Source organism: Pseudophryne corroboree, chromosome 8, assembly GCF_028390025.1.
Source record: "Pseudophryne corroboree isolate aPseCor3 chromosome 8, aPseCor3.hap2, whole genome shotgun sequence".
In the NCBI taxonomy this organism is placed as follows: Eukaryota; Metazoa; Chordata; class Amphibia; order Anura; family Myobatrachidae; genus Pseudophryne; species Pseudophryne corroboree.
This window is the reverse complement of record NC_086451.1, coordinates 64,583,121-64,601,299: the sequence shown is the minus strand read 5'-3', so window position 1 is coordinate 64,601,299 and position 18,179 is coordinate 64,583,121. Positions and strand designations below refer to the sequence as shown.

Here is an 18,179-nt window from a genome sequence, read left to right as displayed (position 1 = left end):
TCTCCCGCCCGTTTGGGAGCTTTGGTATAATCCCCATGGTCCTTACGGAGTCCCCAACATCCTCTAGGACGTAAGAGAAAATAAGATTTTAAACCTACCGGTAAATCTTTTTCTCGTAGTCCGTAGAGGATGCTGGGCGCCCGTCCCAAGTGCGGACTTCTTCTGCAAGACTTGTATATAGTTATTGCTTACATAAGGGTTATGTTATAGTTTCATCGGTCTTGGACTGATGCTATGTTGTTTTTCATACTGTTAACTGGGTAGTTATCACAAGTTATACGGTGTGATTGGTGTGGCTGGTATGAATCTTGCCCTTGGATTAACAAAAATCCTTTCCTCGTACTGTCCGTCTCCTCTGGGCACAGTTTCTCTAACTGAGGTCTGGAGGAGGGGCATAGAGGGAGGAGCCAGTGCACACCCAAGTCCTAAAGTCTTTCTTAAAGTGCCCATGTCTCCTGCAGAGCCCGTCTATCCCCATGGTCCTTACGGAGTCCCCAGCATCCTCTACGGACTACGAGAAAAAGATTTACCGGTAGGTTTAAAATCTTATTTTTATTTTTTATGCTGCTTTCAGATACGTGATCCGGAAATTTGCCGGGTCTAGCAAGCCGGCAGATTCCCGGGTCTCGGCTCCATGAACCTGGCCGTGAACTTGGGTTGTTTCCTTTCACGCATGCAGAAATCCCGGGTTGATGCGTATTCACGTGCATAAACCTGGGATATAGCTGCATGTGTGAAAGGGGTATTACTGACCTCAAAACAGTCAGAACACGGCAGGCATACACATCGCAGTTTGGGTGGGAATACATTTGTTTTGGGCACCACGATAATTAATGGGCACCCAACAGAGCAATTCAATTGTTCCGGGTGCCCATTATCATGCTGGTTGCTGGTTAGAGCACTAAAACCACTGACTTTCCATACATTACTGCTCGCCACCTCAGGAGGCTGCGAGAAAAAACTTGGGCACCCTCAGCAACAATTAAATTGTGCCATCAAGCGCCCATTAATTAGCCCAAAACAACTGAATTCCCCCCTAGTGTTTGATATAAATTGTATGTGGCTTGTGGCATGCCAGCTTTTACTCTGTCTTGTTGAACTATTACTGTTACCTAGAGATGAAGGCATATATGTTGTGTCAGCACTCAGACTGTTGACTACATTGTAAAATGTCGAGACTACCACAATGTCAACAGTTAACGCTAACACCTACTGTCGACATGCCATATGTCAACATTTTGAAAAGTCCTCTCAGTTTACTAACAAGATGTCCCTCCTTTGACATCTCTGTTGTCACTGGGTTAAAGCTTACTGACGGTTATATATAGCATTTATAAAAGGGACAGGACACTCTGCAATACCGCAGCTGCTGATTGGATAGCAACGTCAGTCCGATAGACTTGCATCATTTGGAAATGAAAAACAGGGATACCGTTTGTGAGCTTACATTTGCTTTAGTCGATAGATCCACTACATCCTATAATGTTCTAGTAATGCTGTGTTCTTTCTCCGCTAACTAGCTTCAGCAGTTTGGGAGGGGGAAGTCTTGATCCCTCAGACTGTCACGCATTGCCAAGATGTTGGTGCCTGTCCTATGTACAAGCAGCTCGCACTTTACATATTCATTTGTATGAGCTGTGCTTTAATAAACCGTTTAATGATTGTCATCCTCAGACGAACACAGTCTTTCTTTTTACGCCATTGGGCCTGGCTCAAGACTGAACCTAATGGTGAAGGAGCGAACGTCTGTGGAGGTCGGGGGGAACGCTGTCTGGAAATCCCTGGCTGTTATACTGGGGAAACATTTCAGCCCCTCTGATGCAGAAAGAGTTCTGGAATATGTACAGAAGGTAATGCAATGGGAAAATCTGTTTAACTGTCCTTGGATTTTATTTTGATATAATTGGGGGACAATTCAGTTCTTGGAATTTAAGCCGTTTCCCCGGAAACTCATGGCCACACCTATCGCAGATTTTCCTCCGCAGCCCATGGATGTGTAGTGTATACCGTGGTGATATGCGCCTTCACGCACATGGCCGAGAATTAAATGACACCTTAAAAGTGAAGTATTTAATACAATGACTAATTCTCAAGTAATCAATATTCACTCTTGTGTACTCACTGGACCCCATTCTGAGTCAGGCGTAAGAGCAAAAAAAAAAAAAGTTTGCTCCTGGAATAAAACATGTAGCAATAAAAGGGGTACATGTGCAGTTATTTTTTTCTTGCATGCAGGGAAAATACTGATCTTGTGAGCAAATACGCAGCTTGGTCTTTACACTGAAATGTTGAACTACCCTAGGACATGCCCCTTCCTACTCTATACATTTTACATCTGCCCCACCTGCAGTGACATGGGTACACACTGCCCAATTGAATGGCTGATGTATGGTGGACACGTTGGCAGGTGTGTACACAGACGTATTGCAACGGCTGTGCAGCACAGCGGATGTACGATATATATCTACAGATATTGCAAATCGCGCGCTATGTACGAGCGGGCGGTACACTTGCGGCAGAGGCTGCTGGTGAATAACATCACATCTGGGTGGGCACATGTAAATGCCCACCCAGTTGTGACGTCAGGCACGACACATCAGGCCGACGATTGGTAAGTGTGTATACACTTGGCAGTCATCAGATAGGTCTGTTGTCCAAGTGTATACCCAGCATAACTCTGAATAAGGCCCTATGTTTGCCAGACACTGGGCCTAATTCAGATCTGATCGCAGCAGCAAATTTGTTAGCTAATGGGCAAAACCATGTGCAGTGCGGGGGGGGGGGGGGGTGGGGTGGCAGATATAACGTGCAGAGAGAGTTAGATTTGGGTGGGGTGTGTTCAAACTGAAATCTAAATTGCAGTGTAAATATAAAGCAGCCAGTATTTACCCTGCACAGAAACAATATACCCCACCCAAATCTAACTTTCTCTGCACGTTATATCTGCCTCCCCTGCAGTGCACATGGTTTTGCCCGTTAGCTAACAAATTTGCTGCTGCGATCAGATCTGAATTAGGCCCACTGACTCAATCCTATGCATTTTAGTTTCACAGCCTGGGGTAGAGCCCAAGGGTACTTAGGGCTTTTTATCATAACATTTCATCTGCCAGGACAAATGACTGCACAGTGCTAAAAATGGCAATGAAACCATTCTTTAATTGGTATGTCTAGTATGGAAGGGGAATTCTGGGTACCTGTAATCTCCCAGTGCTTATCTATATCATTTATTTTGCAAAGAATAAAGCCAGTTGAAACGTAATCAGAAGAGGTATTTTGAGACATATAAATGTAAAGGCATACATACACTCTGATTAGGGGATGGGTACTTAGTGTAAACAAAAATAAGATTTTACTTACCGGTAAATCTATTTCTCGTAGTCCGTAGTGGATGCTGGGGACTTCGTAAGGACCATGGGGAATAGACGGGCTCCGCAGGAGACAGGGCACTTTAAGAAAGAATTTGGGTACTGGTGTGCGCTGGCTCCTCCCTCTATGTCCCTCCTCCAGACCTCAGTTAAAGAAACTGTGCCCGGAAGAGCTGACAGTACAAAGAAAGGATTTTGGAATCCAGGGCAAGACTCATACCAGTCACACCGTATAACTTGTGATAAACTTACCCAATTAACAGTATGAACAACAACGGAGCATCAGATCAACCCTGATGCAACCAAACATAACCCTTATTTAAGCAATAACTATATACAAGTATTGCAGAAGAAGTCCGCACTTGGGACGGGCGCCCAGCATCCACTACGGACTACGAGAAATAGATTTACCGGTAAGTAAAATCTTATTTTCTCTAACGTCCTAGTGGATGCTGGGGACTCCTTAAGGACCATGGGGATTATACCAAAGCTCCCAAACGGGCGGGAGAGTGCGGATGACTCTGCAGCACCGAATGAGCAAACACAAGGTCCTCCTCAGCCAGGGTATCAAACTTGTAAAACTTTGCAAAAGTGTTCGAACCTGACCAAGTAGCTGCTCGGCAAAGCTGTAATGCCGAGACCCCTCGGGCAGCCGCCCAAGAAGAGCCCACCTTCCTTGTGGAGTGGGCTTTAACTGATTTTGGAAGCGGCAAACCAGCCGTAGAATGAGCCTGCTGAATCGTGTTACAGATCCAGCGAGCAATAGTTTGCTTTGAAGCAGGAGCACCCAGCTTGTTGGATGCATACAGGATAAACAGCGACTCAGTTTTCCTGACTCTAGCCGTTCTGGCTACATAAACCTTCAAAGCCCTGACCACATCTAGTAACTCGGAATCTTCCAAGTCACGAGTAGCCACAGGCACCACAATAGGTTGGTTCATATGAAAGGATGACACCACTTTTGGCAGAAATTGTGGACGGGTCCGCAATTCTGCCCTGTCCATATGGAAAACCAGATAGGGGCTTTTATGTGACAAAGCCGCTAATTCTGACACACGCCTAGCTGAAGCCAAGGCTAATAGCATGACCACCTTCCACGTGAGAAATTTTAACTCCACGGTTTTGAGTGGCTCAAACCAGTGTGACTTCAGGAAACTCAACACCACGTTAAGATCCCAAGGTGCCACTGGAGGCACAAAAGGGGGCTAAATATGCAGCACTCCCTTTACAAACGTCTGGACTTCAGGAAGAGAAGCCAGATCTTTTTGAAAGAAAATGGATAGAGCCGAAATCTGGACCTTAATGGAACCTAATTTCAGGCCCAAAGTCACTCCCGACTGTAGGAAGTGAAGGAAACGGCCCAGCTGGAATTCCTCCGTAGGGGCATTCCTGGCCTCACACCAAGCAACATATTTTCGCCATATACGGTGATAATGTTTAGCCGTCACGTCCTTCCTAGCCTTTATCAGCGTAGGAATAACCTCATCCGGAATGCCTTTTTCTGCTAGGATCCGGCGTTCAACCGCCATGCCGTCAAACGCAGCCGCGGTAAGTCTTGGAACAGACAGGGCCCCTGTTGCAACAAGTCCTGTCTTAGAGGCAGAGGCCATGGGTCCTCTGTGAGCATTTCTTGCAGATCCGGATACCAAGTCCTTCTTGGCCAATCCGGAACAATGAGTATTGTTCTCACTACTCTTTTTCTTATGATTCTCAGCACCTTTGGTATGAGAGGAAGAGGAGGAAATACATAAACCGACTGGAACACCCACGGTGTCACTAGTGCATCTACAGCTATCGCCTGAGGGTCTCTTGACCTGGCGCAATATCTCTGTAGCTTTTTGTTGAGGCGGGATGCCATCATGTCCACCTGTGGCAGTTCCCACCGCCTTGAAATCTGCGTGAAGACTTCTTGATGGAATCCCCACTCTCCCGGGTGGAGGTCGTGCCTGCTGAGGAAGTCTGCTTCCCAGTTGTCCACTCCCGGAATGAACACTGCTGACAGTGCTCTTACGTGATTCTCCGCCCAGCGAAGAATTCTGGTGGCTTCCGCCATCGCCACCCTGCTCCTTGTGCCGCCTTGGCGGTTTACATGAGCCACTGCGGTGATGTTGTCTGACTGAATCAGCACCGATTGGTCGCGAAGCAGGGTTTCCGCTTGACTTAGGGCATTGTATATGGCCCTTAGTTCCAGGATATTGATGTGAAGGCAAGTCTCCTGACTTGACCACAGACCTTGGAAATTTCTTCCCTGTGTGACTGCCCCCCACCCTCGGAGGCTTGCATCCGTGGTCCCCAGGACCCAGTCCTGAATGCCGAATCTGCGGCCCTCTAGAAGGTGAGCACTCTGCAGCCACCACAGGAGAGACACCCTGGCCCTGGGGGATAGGGTGATCAGCCGATGCATCTGTAGATGTGATCCGGACCACTTGTCCAACAGATCCCATTGAAAGGTCCTCGCATGGAACCTGCCGAAGGGAATGGCCTCGTATGACGCCACCATCTTTCCCAGGACTCGCGTGCAGTGATGCACCGACACCTGTTTTGGTTTTAATAGGTCTCTGACCAGTGTCATGAGCTCCTGAGCCTTCTCCATTGGGAGATAGACCCTCTTCTGGTCTGTGTCCAGAATCATGCCCAGGAAGGGCAGACAAGTCGTAGCAATCAACTGCGACTTTGGAATATTTAGAATCCAGCCGTGCTGTTGTAACACTTCCCGAGAGCGTGCTACGCTGATCAGCAACTGCTCTCTGGACCTCGCCTTTATGAGGAGATCGTCCAAGTATGGGATAATTGTGACCCCTTGCTTTCGCAGGAGCACCATCATTTCCGCCATTACCTTGGTAAATATTCTCGGTGCCGTGGAGAGACCAAACGGCAACGTCTGGAATTGGTAATGAAAATCCTGTACCACAAATCTGAGGTACGCCTGATGAGGTGGATAAATGGGGACATGAAGGTAAGCATCCTTTATGTCCAGAGACACCATAAAATCCCCCCCTTCCAGGCTTGCGATGACCGCTCTGAGCGATTCCATCTTGAACTTGAACCTTTTCAGGTATATGTTCAGGAATTTTAAATTTAATATGGGTCTGACCGAACCGTCCGGTTTCGGTACCACAAACATGGTCGAATAATAACCCTTTCCTTGTTGAAGGAGGGGAACCTTGACCACCACCTGCTGAAGATACAATTTGTGAATTGCAGCTAACACTATTTCCCTCTCTAAGGGGGAAGCTGGCAGGGCCGATTTGAGGTATCGGTGAGGGGGTATCTCTTCGAATTCCAGCTTGTATCCCTGAGACACAATCTCTATCGCCCAGGGATCCACCTGGGAGTGAACCCACTTGTGGCTAAAATTTCGGAGACGCGCCCCCACCGGGCCTAGCTCCGCCTGTGGAGCCCCAGCGTCATGCGGTGGATTTAGTGGAAGCCGGGGAGGACTTCTGTTCCTGGGAACTAGCAGTGTTGTGCAGCTTCTTTCCTCTGCCCCTGCCTCTGGCAAGAAAGGACGCACCCCGGACTTTCTTGCCTTTTTGTGATCGAAAGGACTGCATTTGGTAATACGGTGCTTTCTTAGGCTGTGAGGGAACATACGGCAAAAAATTTGACTTTCCAGCAGTAGCTGTGGAGACCAGGTCCGAGAGACCTTCCCCAAACAACTCCTCACCCTTGTAAGGTAAACCCTCCATGTGCCTTTTTGAGTCGGCATCGCCTGTCCATTGCCGAGTCCACAGCACCCTTCTGGCAGAAATCGACATTGCATTTATTCTAGAGCCCAGAAGGCTAATGTCTCTTTGAGCATCTCTCATATATAGGACAGCGTCTTTTATATGCCCCAGGGTCATTAATATAGTATCCTTGTCCAAGGTATCAAGTTCCTCAGATAAGATATCCGTCCATGCTGCTACAGCACTACACACCCATGCCGACGCAATTGCCGGCCTTAGTAAGGTACCTGAATGTATATAAATGGACTTCAGGGTACCCTCTTGCTTTCTATCCGCAGCATCTTTTAGGGTGGCCGTATCCTGTGACGGCAGGGCTACCCTTTTGGATAAGCGTGTGAGAGCTTTGTCCACCCTAGGGGAGGATTCCCAGCGTAACCTGTCCATTGGCGGGAAAGGATACGCCATAAGCATCCGTTTGGAAATCTGCAGTTTTTTATCTGGAGATTCCCAAGCCTTTTCACATAACTCATTTAGCTCATGTGAAGGGAGAAAGGTCACCACCTGCCTTTTTTCCCCATACATATGAACCCTCTTGTCAGGGACTGGGGTTTCCTCTGTGATGTGCAACACATCCTTAATTGCTATAATCATATAACGGATGGCTTTAGCCAATTTAGGCTGTAACTTTGCATCATCGCCATCGACACTGGAGTCAGAATCCGTGTCGATATCTGTGTCAACAATTTGGGATAGTGGGCGCTTCTGAGACCCTGACGGCCTCTGCGACATAGGATCAGGCATGGGCTGAGACCCCGACTGTCCTAAGGTTTCAGCTTTATCCAACCTTTTAAGCAAGGAATTAACATTATCATTTAAAACCTTCCACATATCCATCCAATCAGGTGTCGGCGGCGACCCCACATTCATTTGCTCCCGCTCTGCTTCCACATAGCCTTCCTCGTCAAACATGTCGACACACCACACACACACACAGGGGATGCTCTTTTTGAAGACCGTTCCCCCACAAGGCCTTTTGGAGAGACAGAGAGTATGCCAGCACACACCCCAGCGCTATATGTCCCAGGAATCACACAGTAACTTAGTGTTAACCCAGTAGCTGCTGTATATAATGTTTTTGCGCCTAATTTATGTGCCCCCCCCTCTCTTTTTACCCTCTTCTACCGTGTTTCTGCAGGGGAGAGCCTGGGGAGCTTCCTCTCAGTGGAGCAGTGGAGAGAAAATGGCGCTGGTGAGTGCTGAGGAAGAAGCCCCGCCCCCTCAGCGGCGGGCTTCTGTCCCGCGTTTCTGTGTAAAATTATGGCGGGGGCTCATGCATATATACAGTGCCCAACTGTATATATGCCCAACTTTTGCCAAGAGGTCTCTAATTGCTGCCCAGGGCACCTGCGCCCTGCACCCTACAGTGACCGGAGTATGTGGGTTTAATGTGGGAGCAATGGCGCACAGCTGCAGTGCTATGCGCTACCTCAGTGAAGACTGGAGTCTTCTCCCGCCGATTTCGAAGTCTTCTTGCTTCATTCACCGGCTTCTGTCTTCCGGCTCTGCGAGGGGGACGGCGGCGCGGCTCCGGGATCGGACGACAAAGGGTGAGATCCTGTGTACGATCCCTCTGGAGCTAATGGTGTCCAGTAGCCTAAGAAGCAGGACCTATCTTCAGTGAGTAGGGCTGCTTCTCTCCCCTCAGTCCCACGCTGCAGAGAGTCTGTTGCCAGCAGATCTCTCTGAAAATAAAAAAACCTAACAAAATACTTTCTTATAGCAAGCTCAGGAGAGCTCACTAAGTAGCACCCAGCTCGTCCGGGCACAGATTCAAACTGGAGGAGGGACATAGAGGGAGGAGCCAGAGCACACCAGTATCCAAATTCTTTCTTAAAGTGCCCTGTCTCCTGCGGAGCCCGTCTATTCCCCATGGTCCTTACGGAGTCCCCAGCATCCACTAGGACGTTAGAGAAAGAGGTACTTGTTTAATACTGACCATCACACAGGAAAACATAAAAAAATAAATTGTTCAAGTAATGCTGATGTACGGTATAGGGTTACTAAAGGGCAGGCTATACATCATAGTGGGGCTGTAGCTTGGAGCAGTGGGGTCACAGCACCCTTTATACGTTGGTGATACTCACTGTTACGTATATATCACAGTCTATGTATAAAATAAATCCTCAGACAGTTTCTGCTATTTGAGTACTACGGGGTATATTTACTAAGCCTTGGATGGAGATAAAAGTACCAACCAATCAGCTCCTAACTGCCATGTTACAGGCTAGTTTTGAAAAATGAGGAGCTGATTGGCTGGTACTTTATTCTCCATTCACTTTACCGCCACCCAAAGCTTCGTAAATAGACCCCTATGTTTTCTTGGCTATCAGCTGTGGTCATCCTTCCTTTCTGTTTGCCCTTCCCTAGGACTACGAGCGCAGTCTGTCACTTCTCAGCCTGGATGACATTGAACGGCTGGCTACACGAATTCTCCACCCTCAGCTCCCGGATACCATAGACCTTGGATTCCTGGACTGAGAAACTGAGTCCTCTCCCACCCACCTCCCTTCCACAATGCACTTGTTGTCCTCCCCTGTACAGTCACCAAATGGCATCACAGCTGTAATAAAATGCAACATTACAAGGATCTGTGTCCATGACTTTGTCTAAGGTCTGTAATGCTGGAAAAGAAGGATGCAGTCCAATAGGGACACGGTTGGTTCTAAATCGGAGTGGGAGAAGGGACCTTCGGACGTCACATGGGGAGGAGACACACGTCACCAGGGGGAGGAGCTACGGCTGAAGAGGGTACCCGAAAAGCACGCTCGCCACCTGATTACTAAAGGTAATAGTTGGTGGCGTGGATAGTGTAGGACCTATCACGCTGGCCTAGCTCCTCCCCCTGACGGAAAAGGTCCATTAGGCCACTTGAATCTAGCATCTACCATAGGGACACCCCTTCAGGTTGCTGGGAACGGCCACTATGTATTTGTTGGTTTGTAGACAAGTGTTATTTAAAGTTTCTTGATATTACGTTACCTATTCGATTAAAACAACACTTTTATCAGAATAAGACTATTTATTCAACATTTCAGCTTGTTGAAGGTACAATTTAAATGTTTCAAAGTTATTACAATATATTTCTTTCAAATTTACACTATATACATGTAAACACAATACCCAATATATAATACTGTAAAACTAGGAGATAATTTGATTTTTGGCTTACATCATTAGAAAAGTGAAAATTGGTCATATTGTGGGCAGTTAAAACCATAAATCCAATTATATTTAAGAAAAACACAGCGACATTTGTAAATCCAAGTATAAAGGGCTGATTCTTTTATTATAATATGGTCATCTTTTTCAGCCTCTGTGACACAGAATGTGTTTCACCAGCCACGTACTGCCCGCTTGCACCATTGGCTGACCCCACAGTGACCACCAGCCATGTACTACCCGCTTGCACCATAGGCTGAACCCACAGTAACCACCAGCCACGTACTGCCCGCTTGCACCATAGGCTGACCCCACAGTGACCACCAGCCACGTACTGCCCGCTTGCACCATTGGCTGACACCACAGTGACCACCAGCCACGTACTGCCCGCTTGCACCATAGGCTGACCCCACAGTGACCACCAGCCACGTACTGCCCGCTTGCACCATAGGCTGACCCCAAAGTGACCACCAGCCACGTACTGCCCGCTTGCACCATTGACTGACCCCACAGTGACCACCAGCCACGTACTGCCTGCTTGCACCATAGGCTGACCCCACAGTGATCACATGGTGTTCCTATGGCCACACGTGACTGCATAAACCACTTCAGCCTCTCTGGTATTGGAGGAATCAACAAGGAAAGCACCAGGAAATTAAACCTCCAAAGCAGGATTAACCTCTACCTGCCAAATGCCAACTCCAGCCATACATTTTGGTCCATAAAGAAAAATGTGTGTTAAAAATATCATGGAGGTCAATGGGAAATAGTGGATGACTGAAGGCACAATATTATTGGTGGCAGATCACTGTCGTGGCATAACCATTGACTATAGTAGTAATCACTACGGAATGATCATTATGTTTGTCCCAACTGAGAAGAAAAAGCAGATGTCGTTTTCAAGTATAGTGCACAAATTCTACCTGCTTGTAAGGACTCCACAGAGGGGACATTGGGCTGTATTCCGGTTTCTTAGCAAACCACAAACGTAAGCAATTAGGCAAAACCATTCTGCACTGCAGGGGGGCAGATGTAACGTGCACAGAGAGAGTTAGATTTGGGTGGGGTGTATTCGAACTGAAATCTAAATTGCAGTGTACAAATTAAGCAGCCAGTATTTACCCTGCACAGAAACAATATAACCCACCCAAATCTAACTCTTTGCACGTTACATCTGCTCCACCCACAGTGCACATGGTTTTGTCCAATTGCTTACTTTTTTGGTTTGCTGACAAACCTGAATAACCCCCATTGTCCAGCTGTACCATATGCTATACTCTGTGAACGTGAGGTGAGTGGGAAGGCGTCTTACGGTTAGTCCTTTTCCTGCTTCTGTGCTTTCTCCAGGCCTTCTGAATAACCGCTGCAGCTTGGTTTTTGCGCTGGAAGAGCTGCTTTCTAGCCTTCTCCCTTTCTACTAACTGCAGTCTTGCTTCCAAGGGAATCAGCTCAATGTCCAGCTGCTGCCAGTCAGTAGCACTCTGCCCAGGCTTTACATTCTCTCTATGAATTGGTAAGGTCAGTGCCCTCCTGAAGCCAATGTCACTTGTTGGAGAGCAGATCACTGCTTTTCTGTCCATGTCTGTCTGTTTAGTCTGCCTGGAGCGAGAACCAGAGGTGCTACGTTGTACTTTTCCTACATGTTTTTTCCCATTGCATCTATACTGTTTTCCAGTTGAAGGTCTCTGTCCACCTCTGGCTGAGCTACCTCTGTCCTGGTACTTCTGCGAGTCTGAATTTTCCCTAGGATGGCTAGAATTATCCTTGTTGTTTGTTATCTGGATTATCAGATCCGAAGAGGTTTTGTTTACCCTAGACGATCTAGTCTCTGTAATGCTACAAGCGTCCATTTTTGGGGTAATTCTATCTAAATATTCTCTTTTGTTCCTTGAGGATCGAGTACTTTTTATTTGCTTTTGCTCTTTATGGATAATGTTTTCTTCTCTTTCTGGGAGTCTATCTCCACCAACTTCATCATTGTTCTCTACTTTTACAGGAGAATCAGAATCCTCTCTAAGCTCCCGGTGAGATTTCCTATGACCAGCCTTTTGGCTATGATGCTCTTTTTCAGGGATAATAATACTGTTGGATTCCTTTTTATGTCTGGAGCTTTTCCTGTTATCTTGTTTTTCAATGGCCCCATCCTCATAATACAGCTTCTCAGCTAGTACTGTTGGAGATGAAGAGGACTGAGAATGAGATGAGTTTCTTGGACTACACTTATTGGGAGTGCCACAAACCTCTTTTTGTCTTGGAGATGTGCGCCCTAGTTCCTGCAGTTGCTGTACTGACCTGTTTTGGCTTTGGTGCTCTTTGAGTTTTGTCTTATTTGTAATCTCTTGTAGTCTTTCTTTTGTGCTTCTTTTACGTTGTACTTCTTTATAACTGTTGTCTTCTTGTTGGTCCCTTACACACTCTTGGATATCGGCCTGTTTTCCTTCTATCTGCCCATCTTCGACTGCCTGGCCAATTCTTAGTTTCCTCTTACTTTCGCCCTCTCTCTTTTTAGCTGCTGCATCTTTCCTCAGCTGTTCATGTTTCATTAGCAGGTTCTTCCTGTCTCTGAAAGCCCTCCGCACTTTGTGTGCCTTGTATACAGCCTGAATTTTTGAGGCAGCAATATCTTGTATTGCAGCAATAGAAAGGGCACCATGTTCCAGCATAAACTGTATTACCTCCTGGTGCCCACCAAGCAAAGCGTAATCCAGAGGCGTGTATCTCTCTTCTGTGCTCTCCATCTGGTTAGGAAAAGCGTTATAGTGTAGTAGAAGTTTTATGGCATCTAGGTAGCCATTGTTGCATGACCAGTGCAGAGCTGTGCGTCCATTCTTATCCTGGATGTTAGGGTCTGCCTTATTCTCCATTAGTATTTCCATGCAGCCAATGTAGCCTCCGTAGGCGGCACACTGTAACGGAGTCCTGCCTTCATAGTCCTGGGCATTAGGGTTAATGTTATTTTCTATAAGTATTTGACACACATTGGCATTGCCACCTAATGCTGCCCAATGAAGAGGGGAGCGTCCATCTTTGTCCACAAGATGAACCTTTGCACCGCCTTTAATTAAGGTATATATGACCTCTCTGTGTCCCATTTCACATGCTCTGAACAGTGGTGTGTGCTTCATGACGTCTGCGGCATCCACCTGGGCACCGTTTTCTAACAGAATGCGCACAGTGCTAATCTGTCCGGATAAAGAGGCTGCGTGAAGCGCGGTTCCACCATATTTATCGGTCCTGTTTATCTCTAACTCTGAGTCCAGCTCTAGCATAGCTTTCACTGCCTCGTCACTGCCTTTCCCTGCTGCCCACATAAATGCAGTCCTGCCCTCTAAATCTGCCTCATCTCTTACAGAAGGATGAGCTAGCAGAATCTTTACAGTGTCCGGGGAATTCCCCTGAGCAGCATAATGCAGAGGGGTTGCTCCTTGGCTGTCAGACGGTATGTTGGGAGAACGATTTCTCTCCAGAAGTAGATTTGCAATTGGAGTATGACCTAACAACGCTGCCCAGTGCAGAGGAGTACGGAAGAGATTGTCATAAGGCGCCACATTACATCCCCGATAGGACGTCAGAAGAAGCACTACTTCTTGGTTACCATCACCAACAGCAAGGTGCAGAGGAGTGCGGCCTTCGTAGTCCTGCCAGTTGAGTAAGGACTCTGTAGGAGCTGCCTCCAGCAGGCAACGTACGGTTAGCGCCGCTTCTGGATCTTTGTGCCCAGCTGCCCAATGTAGGGGTATCTTTCCTTCCAGGTCAGGGATGCCAATGTTGGATCCATGCCGCACTAACAACCTGACATGCTGTGGGCGATTGTAGTAGGCACTCCAATGCAGCGCGGTTTGTTTCTTTTGATCCTGTGCATCCACCTGGCCTGGTGGCGTGTGTTTCAGAAGAAGCGCCAAACAGCGAGTGTCCTGGTGACGGGTTGAGAGGTGTAGCGCCGTGATGTCACGCAAATCTCGATGAGTACAGTCAGCCCTACGAGACAGGAGTAGTTTCAGCAGACGGTGGTTGCCCGTTTGGGCTGCAAGGTGTACGGCGGTCCTACCACTCTTATCAGAACGATTCACCTGGGCCCCGTAACGTAGGAGAGCTTCTGCGCAGGCTCTACGGTCACCCAACACGCTGTACATCAGAGCAGTTCTCCCAAGTTGGTCCTCCTGATCAATAAGGCCTGAGTTGGAGCCAATGAGACGCAGGAGGGTGGCCTTGTCCCCTGTCACAGCAGCTGCATGTACAGGGGAGGCCAAGGAAGAGCCCTGGGGCTGGCTGGTCATCTTTCTACAAGCTGAATTCCCCAGCTCTGTTGTTATAGCAGCCAGGAGCTACCGGCTTCCATTTGCCATAGCAGGTGTGGTCCTGTAGACACTGACGGCTGCCTGTGCATCTCTATGACAACTGGAGGGCTTTCTGTCACACGTGGCTGCCTGGTCTCTATGGTAAGGCGGCGGCAGAGAGGCGCATGCGCGCTGATGACGCGAGTGGGGGCGTGGGTGTCTCGTCACATGATCTGGATTATGACTCCGGAAGCGGCGCCGCTGCCGCGCTAGTTGTGTCTCTGCCATCATGGCTGCCGGATCGCTGCCTGCCTCCATGGCTCCGTACTTTCCCGGGTACCGGCCCTTCGACCCGGAGTCCCTGGGGCTAGGGGCGGAGTTCCGCCTCACCTCGTTCTCCGATATGAAGGGCTGAGGGTGTAAGGTCCCGCGGGAGACTCTGCTCAGGCTCCTGACGGGACTGGAGGAGGGAGAGCCCCGGGAGGCGGGCGGCGGAGGGGAGTCGGAGGGTTTATGTGTGCTGCAGGACGGAGGGAACCCGCGGCTAGGTGAGCATCACACCAGCTCTTGTAATAGACCCAGCTTGGAACCACAAGTCGCTGCAGGCACCGCTGCCTGGGCTAAACATCTTTTGCAGAACTACAAGACCCAGCATGCTGTGCTGCAGACACCTGAGACTAGGGTAATGCCGCTTTTGTATAACTACAAGTCCCAGCATGAAGTTCTGCAGACACCTGAGACTGCGGTAGTGCAGCTTTGGTAGAACTACAAGTCCCAGCATGCCGTACTGCAGATAACTGAGCATAGCACTAAGTCCCAGCATGGTGTACTGCAGTCACCTGAGCCTAGGGCTACACAGTTTCTTTAGAACCACAAACCCCAGCATGCTGCATTGCAGACATGGACCAGTGATGGATCTTAGGACATTGTAGAACCATAACTCCCTGCACGTTCTGCAAACAAGGACCAGCTGTTGTCCCACTCTTTGAAGTTTTGCAAAAGCTGCAGCTGGTCTCTGTGCCAGCCTGCTCTGCCCTCAGCGGAGGTACAATTTGTTTGTTTGCCGCAGATATTGTAGTCTTTTTTTTTTTTTTTTTTTTAAATCTTTGCAGGGTCCCCAGGATCCCCGATGGGTGTAACACTCCCAGGCTGACTGTGGCAGCGCATCGCATGCTTTCAGTGTACACTGTTCCAAGAGGCTGGAAATGCTTTATTTCCATTTATGCAAGCGCCAAAGGCATTCTACTTTTTATTCTTAAGTCATTGTGCAATATGGTCCATCATAGCAACGGTGATCTGTTTCACGTTACTTGCCATGTTTCTGATCTGTGATCACGGTGACAGTTTTGACCACAAAGGGAAGCTTTAAGGAAGTGACTTTGCAAAGTGTTCTTGCATAACAATGCTGAAATAAGGTTCCGTAGGGATGATGTTATTCAAAGACCGCTGGTCAAACAAGAACTTCCAGTCTCTGGAGACCTGTATGTTTGTAATGAAAACAGAATGTGGTCCTTTATCAATGACCCCTTTATTATTTGCCCGAATTATATATTTTATATTTACAAGTGATAAATGATGGTAAATACAGTCTAACTAACTCGGCATAGGGCTGTGGTTCCCAAACTTTTTTGAGTCACGGAGCCCTAGAGTATCAAAAAAATCTTAACGGCACCCCTAGGCCAAAAGTTTCTTATTGAGAAATTTAGAAAGAAATATTAAATTACGTAAGTTGTGTTTATGCCATCCTTAGGGTCAGTTATGTGGTGAGGGACAGGATTTGCTTCTGTTTGTCCACGTAGTTTGCTTGGCAGCCACCAGTACTGATTTTGCCTATTACATTGACCATAAATAATTTGAATTGGTCCTGGACCACCAACCCAGGGCACCCCTGCAAGTGCCTCGCGGCACCTCAGGTTGCACGTCACACAGTTTGAGACCACTGGCATAGGTGTTCCTGGAGTGCTGGCTCTCATTATCTAAACTGCTGACGCTGCTCTCTGGGTATGTGGACTTTGTCACCCCACTGACACTGAAACCTACACAAAACTACGTCCCTATGTGACGACGTGTGCTTGTATATCCCTTTGCATGCAATTACAAAGACTGAATTATATGCAGCCACATGTTCCGATTATTCATGTCCTCCTATGTTAGTCAGTAAAGTGTTACTACTGTGATCTTTTATGTATTCATATCAGGACTAGAGCACAATTTCTACCTTTTCTTATTCTAGTTAAATATAGAGCAAAGTTCCTCAGTGCAGACTGGAATGCAGGAGAGAGACTATGGGGTGTATTCAAATAGATGTCGGATCCCTTCCGCTTCTCAGTATTCAGGGGCGTGTCACAATTTGTGACCACTATGTACGCCTGATGGTGGTTCCTGCACAAGCGGCAGATCTGAGACACTGCCATTGCGTTTCTCTATGCAGATCCCATCGGCTGTGACGTTTTAATATGTTCACACAGCATCTGCCTACGGGATCGCGGTTGCCACTGCATTTGAGTCAATCTCTGAATCAGGCACTTAGGGCCTAATTCAGACTTGATTGCAGCAGCAATTTTTTTCTCTAATGGGCAAAACCATGTGCAGTGCAGGTGGGGCAGATATAACATGCAGAGAGAGTTAGATTTGGGTGGGGTGTGTTCAAACTGAAATCTAAATTGCAGTGTAAAAATAAAGCAGCCAGTATTTACCCTACACAGAAACAAAATAACCCACCCAAATCGAACTTTCTGCACATGTTACATCTGGCCCACCTGCAGTGCACATGGTTTTGCCCATTAGAGAGATTTTGCTGCTGCGATCAGATCTGACTTATGGGCCCTACACATTTAACGAGGTGCCGCCGAGATGCCCGACGGCCGATACGGCCGACGAGCGACCCGACGGCGGGGGGGCAGTGACGGGGGGAGTGAAGTTTCTTCACTCCCCCCGTCACCCGGCTGCATTAAAGTGCAGGCAAATATGGACGAGATCGTCCATATTGGCCTGCATGCACAGCCGACGGGAGACCAGCGATGAACGAGCGCGGGGCCGCGCATCGTTCATCGCTGGAGTCTCCACACTGAAAGATATGAACGAGTTCTCGTTCATTTATGAACGAGATCGTTCATATCTTTCAGAATATCGGCCAGTGTGTAGGGCCTTTTAGGCCCATAGACTCTTCAGACAATGCCTTTTCTTTCCCCTCCTTGTTTTAGGAGTAATCCATGCTTTTGGCAGAATGAAAAGAGAATGAGTGTATTAGGTTACTGTGATTGACATAGGGAAATGAAGGCACCTTTTCTGATTTTAAGTGCAGTTTGCATGTTATAAAGACAACACTTAAGATCTTGTGTCTTTTGTTGTAAGTTTAAGCACCAGTCTGGTATTAATGCAGATATTCCCACATAAAATATTACTAAGTGCAGTCTGTGACCACGATTGGTGAAAACATACACTCTCCACGCTTTGGCCAAGGTGGCTGTCTCCACTTGGCACGGGTTACTAATCCCAGTCATAGTCCAAGTGGATGGTAAATGAAGCAAAAATTGTGTGGGGGGGGGGGAACCACCAAAACCTTGTGTCGAACCTTCGTACCATATGGGGTAGAACTATTAACTGTCTAACTAGACCCTGTCTGTCCATGGACTGGAACCCCTTATTGG

The 18,179-nt window shown here is 47.7% G+C and overlaps 3 protein-coding genes across 4 annotated transcripts in view; 2 read left to right on the top strand and 1 right to left on the bottom strand.

Annotated features, from left to right (window-relative positions):
• UBL4A (ubiquitin like 4A) overlaps nucleotides 1–9,680 on the top strand; it is a 49,929-nt gene extending 40,249 nt beyond the window's left edge. Inside the window, exons 3-4 of the mRNA XM_063936540.1 lie at nucleotides 1,675–1,850; nucleotides 9,461–9,680. Of these exons, the coding sequence (XP_063792610.1) occupies nucleotides 1,675–1,850; nucleotides 9,461–9,571 (287 nt within the window). The 3' untranslated portion in view covers nucleotides 9,572–9,680. The remainder of the gene's footprint in view (nucleotides 1–1,674; nucleotides 1,851–9,460) is intronic.
• A 91-nt stretch (nucleotides 9,681–9,771) lies between these two features.
• On the bottom strand, nucleotides 9,772–14,701 carry INVS (inversin). Its single transcript, XM_063936526.1, has one exon. It carries the CDS (start codon nucleotides 14,527–14,529, stop codon nucleotides 11,524–11,526), a length of 3,006 nt encoding a protein of 1,001 aa, XP_063792596.1. The 5' UTR covers nucleotides 14,530–14,701; the 3' UTR covers nucleotides 9,772–11,523.
• A 66-nt stretch (nucleotides 14,702–14,767) lies between these two features.
• LOC134948515 (selenide, water dikinase 2-like) overlaps nucleotides 14,768–18,179 on the top strand; it is a 46,759-nt gene continuing 43,347 nt past the window's right edge. Inside the window, exon 1 of one of the 2 annotated variants that reach the window (XM_063936536.1) lies at nucleotides 14,768–15,077. In XM_063936536.1, the coding sequence (XP_063792606.1) occupies nucleotides 14,819–15,077 (259 nt within the window). In that variant the 5' untranslated portion in view covers nucleotides 14,768–14,818. Of the gene's footprint in view, nucleotides 15,078–15,107; nucleotides 15,212–18,179 lie in introns of those variants that run through there. The other variant, XM_063936537.1, reaches the window with a different exon arrangement.

Excerpts from the sequence above, each read along its gene's own strand:
- INVS (XM_063936526.1), bottom strand. The coding sequence starts at position 14,529 with ATGACCAGCCAGCCCCAGGGCTCTTCCTTGGCCTCCCCTGTACATGCA.